General features: G+C 49.1%; 2 protein-coding genes across 2 annotated transcripts; both read left to right on the forward strand.

Moving 5' to 3' along the window:
- Positions 1–2,057: 2,057 nt before the first annotated feature.
- ISF_10010 (Glycoside hydrolase, clan GH-D) lies at positions 2,058–2,681 on the forward strand (the record flags this gene model as incomplete). The annotated part of the gene is made up of 2 exons (XM_018853608.1): positions 2,058–2,064; positions 2,119–2,681. The coding sequence occupies 2 exons, from the start codon at positions 2,058–2,060 to the stop codon at positions 2,679–2,681; spliced, it is 570 nt and encodes a 189-aa protein (XP_018699202.1).
- A 402-nt stretch (positions 2,682–3,083) lies between these two features.
- On the forward strand, positions 3,084–3,755 carry ISF_10011 (hypothetical protein; the record flags this gene model as incomplete). Its single annotated transcript, XM_018853609.1, has 1 exon — positions 3,084–3,755. One exon carries the CDS (start codon positions 3,084–3,086, stop codon positions 3,753–3,755), a length of 672 nt encoding a protein of 223 aa, XP_018699203.1.
- Between the last annotated feature and the right edge of the window lie 583 nt (positions 3,756–4,338).

Here is a 4,338-nt window from a genome sequence, read left to right on the forward strand (position 1 = left end):
TTTAGGATACGGCCTCTCGGCGCAATGCAGCCCATCGGAGTGACTGAGTACGCTCCTGCCCTTGCTGTACTTGGCCTCGAAGTGGCTTACCTTAGGCTTTGCCTCGTTCGCGAGCACTTGCCGGAGACATTTTTGAAAGATAGACGCTGTCTTCTGAGAGTCGCTCTCGTCATTTACTCCGTTGTGTCAGCCGCATTAGTATCGGCATTTTTTATCACGCGTCGCATACTGAACACCCAGCTACCCTCATACGTGTTGTTCTACACATGGGAGCTTATTAGTGGACTATGCCTAGGGGCAGAAATTGTAAGATCTGTTGAACTTCAAGTTAGGAAGTGCTAACAATGAGCTTAGGCTTATCTCTGTCTTTCCATACTTCCATTCCGAGGTGTTAGGAAATACGCTGTGATAGCGTGTGCCTCCCTAATCACCGCCGCTATTCTGGTGGTAGGGATTTGGCGCTTGGTGTCTACGCAAAGGCAGTGGCTTTGGGTGTTCGTTACGCTTTACAGCGGAGCCTTGGCACTAACAGGTGCTTCCTCCACCAACGATGCGGCCCCGATTCATGCACGCTTGCGACGACACTGGGTTTGCCTGGCACTGCCCGCCGTGTTGGGCCTTGTGCTAGGACTTGTGGCTGCTTTTGTGGCTGCTGAAAAGGCGCCCATTCTGCAGCATATACAGTACTTCTTTCACTCATTGGTTGGTCTTTTTGTCATCTGTCTCATGCAGGTCATGGGGTGGGTATCTACACGCCGGTTACGAAATCAGGCAAAGGAGGCGAGTCAAGCTCCTCGGCGGGATAGAAGTTCTCCCCAACAAGGGCTGTCTCTTGAGAGCTCGACCGCAGTGTGGCTGGATGAAGTGATCAGTCTCGATGATCTTGAAAGTCTGGTAATGGACGAGGATCCTAGCCATCCTGGGAAGAGCGAGGGCTGCAGGGGGCGCCCCGATAGCACGACTCTGGGAAGGGGGAAGGATCTATTGCACTTTCAACAGACTGCAGGCCAGTCAAGTGAAAGGTTAGTAGGATTTGAGCAATTTGAGCCATAGTAGTATTTATAATACACCAGTAACACCCATGACTTCTACTATAACCATAACTACTGTGTGTGTTCTATGCAGTATGGCTATTCATTACCTCTTAGGTACTGATCAAGATAGCGAGGTAATGTATCTTGTCTACTTTATCTTTCATGTACTAATAATAAACAGGGTGCCAATGTGATCCACCTAGAGCTCTGGAGAGGCAAAGTCGGCGACGGTGGTCTGCGGGACTGCCTACCAACTTTCGACACATGCCTCGCATTGAACAACCGTGATTCTTACGCTGTATTCGCCACACCCTTCAACACGACAGAAAACGACAGTGACAAAGACGATCTATCCGACGCTTGCGAAATACTCAGGAGTTCCGAGAAGAAGTTTGGGAGCTTTAGGACGCAACTGGAGAAGGTCTCAAAAGGTAAATACATGGGTATTCGCACAGCGGAAGAGTTTTTAGTCATTGCAAAGTACGACAGCCCTGTTGAACCAGCTATACAGTTGTCACACATTTTGAAGGCAGCAAAGGACGGAAGTATATGGGTTAAGTAATTGTAGTTCTTTCAGCAATTCGTGACGTCTGTTGCATTGCTTGTATATATTACGGCGCTGCCTCGGCGATCTGCCAAGAAATTACAGCCAGCAAGAGATCAACTGCTTCAACTGCTTCAACTGCCTCAACTGCTTCGACTGCATCAGCTGCATCCACTACATCCACTGCATCAGCTGCATCAGCTGCATCCCCTGCTTTAGCTGCATCCCCTGCTTCAGCTGCTGCTTCCAGTCAATGTCTAGGCTAGATCGATCCAAAGTGGGATCTGCGCTGCACTGTGGCAAGACCATGTTCGTGGCTATGGCCAAAATGAGGAAACACCGGCTGGTGAAGGACAGGATGACCTAGGAGAGACCTGAATTAAATGAATCATAAAGTGCGTTACCCGTGGATTCGAATCTACTCATCCCATAACCGTAATGGCAGCCTGTTATTATGGCTTCACAGATTGCTAAGAACCATGGCCTGTAAGTAATCGCAGCCCTTTCTATGACGAAGGCTAATACTAGTCAGAAGTTCAGACCAGGTAGAGATCTCGGTCTTCGTTCCAAACCTCGCACAACATACCGATGAAAACCAACCGGCTCAGCGTGTCCAGAATATTTCCACAAAAAAGTACACTGCTATCACCCAGGCTATGCTCATTAGTATGCGAAAGAAAGAGGACTTACGGATTCAATTATACTCAAGCGACTACAATCTCTGTCGAGCCTTATCGCCCTTGCTTGAGTCTACTGACTGGACTATTAATGACTCGCTTGATACCCTCAGCGATAAGTTTCAAGCTCAGCTAAGCAAGAATAAAGTGGTTGGTCTACCTGATTGTTTCTTGCCATTGCAGCGCCGTTACTGCCGTGGCGAGCAAGCCGAAGCCGCAAAATTGAACTTGAAGCTCCTTCAGAACCTTGGTGTTATCTCAGATATTGGACGCTCTGATGAGGAGCGACTTCAAATTATGGCTAAGGTCTGCGGAAAATTGTGTTTTAAGAATACTTATGAGCTGCCTACCGGCCTTGACGATACGATGTTGCCCGATCTACTTGCTAAATTCACAATCATGGAGGTAGCTCGTAAGACCGATTAGCACCTTAGAATAGATAGAGATAGACGTATAGTCTTAATTGATGTATCTATTTATTTCTACTACTATTACTGCATGTGATAAGCCGACAGGCCGACAGCTTAAAGACACTAAGGTCGCCCGCTTTGATACACATAACTACATAAAACTAGAGGCTCTCCTTAGAAAACTTACATTTTTATTCCACTTATAACTAGGATACGTCCGAATTTGTTTTTATGTTTGACTTAGGAGACTCGCCTTAGACTCCGTCACATTGAGTGCACGAGAAGCCGCAAGAAGCACTAGCAAAGTTGTTCGTCTCGTTTTCTCTAGGGGTCGCTCAAGCTGCCCCTTACGACTCATCCATTGAGCGCACCACCGAGTCTAAGAGGGCGCCGGCTATCCGGATATATGGCTCCGGAGATGGCCTCTACGACGTTCGGCCTGCAGAGCATCTCATCTCAGAGAGTGCCATGGTCTCGGATACCGACCGTTGACGAGAGCGCTATTGACGATGACGACTCTTCGGATTGGGAGGACTCTGTGCAAGATAGCGGCAAATCGAGCGTTGACGCGAATCTCTTCCAGCGCGTTAAGCCTAAGGCTAACCTGTTCTCCCGCCGTTCGCTCATCACTCTTATGCTTGCGCAGACAGAACTGCCAAAAGAGCTTCAGCAACAAGCATCCCACTCCGCCATTACAGTCCTGGGAGCCTCTGCTAATGATAAAGATGAGGGTCCTCTAATGCTGAAGGGCGTGCGTCCTTCCAACCTCAAACCTATCATCGAGGCCCCTCGCTCGAGCATCCAGCCTACTATCGCGCAAGCAGTTTTATCACCGCAAACAACTCGCCGCAACATGCTTGCTTCTGAGATGCCTGAGTCTCTTCGCCGCCATATTCTCTGGGAGCGTCAGCAGAAGACTTCGACTGCCAATGCCGTGCTCAAGCGCCGCCATGCCTCCCACGATGTGGCCAACCTGAGGCAGTTTCCGGAACAGCCCTGTCTGAATCAGAGCGAGGACGCCAACGCACGTAGTTGGAATCAGCATTTCATTACGATTGCCTTTGACGGCTACCATTCTAGAGGCTGGTGATGCCCATGTATATCGTTTTTAAGCCACAATAAGGGTCTTAGCTGTGGATGGTAGGAACAGCCATGTTTAGTAAACAGACGAATCATTATCCATTAGTTTCCTAGCCGGCTCGTTGGCGTACTATGGTGTAGTCCATTACCCACGAACAGCAAGTCCATATCAATTTTTGCGATCTAGGGACCTATCATGTAGTTTTCAGTTATCTACAAGCATCTAGTGTCCATTTTCAACGCGGGGCCTTAGAAACTGAGGGCATGGTGTCTGGCCGCGTGGTGTAGAGCCACGCCATGCGCACCTCGAGTGCCAAGGCTGGTCTTGCGTGGTTCAGCTAACCAATGCCCACCGTGCTTTCCTCAACGCACCCCATTACTGTGACTTGTAGGTGTTAGGTGATAGGAATGAGACATAGCACCCCTTCTCCCAGTGCAGCGTTGTACCGGTCCCCTGCCTCTGGTCAGTTAGTAATAAGCAGTCTTGCCGTCGCCTCGCCACAAACTGACCAATTTGGGCCTCTTTTCTTGACTTGCCAAGTTTCCCGTATTTCGCGTGCTTCCCGTTGTCTCTCACGGAACATGCTTCCTTC

This window comes from Cordyceps fumosorosea (genome assembly GCF_001636725.1).
Source record: "Cordyceps fumosorosea ARSEF 2679 chromosome Unknown scaffold_143, whole genome shotgun sequence".
NCBI lineage: Eukaryota > Fungi > Ascomycota > Sordariomycetes > Hypocreales > Cordycipitaceae > Cordyceps > Cordyceps fumosorosea.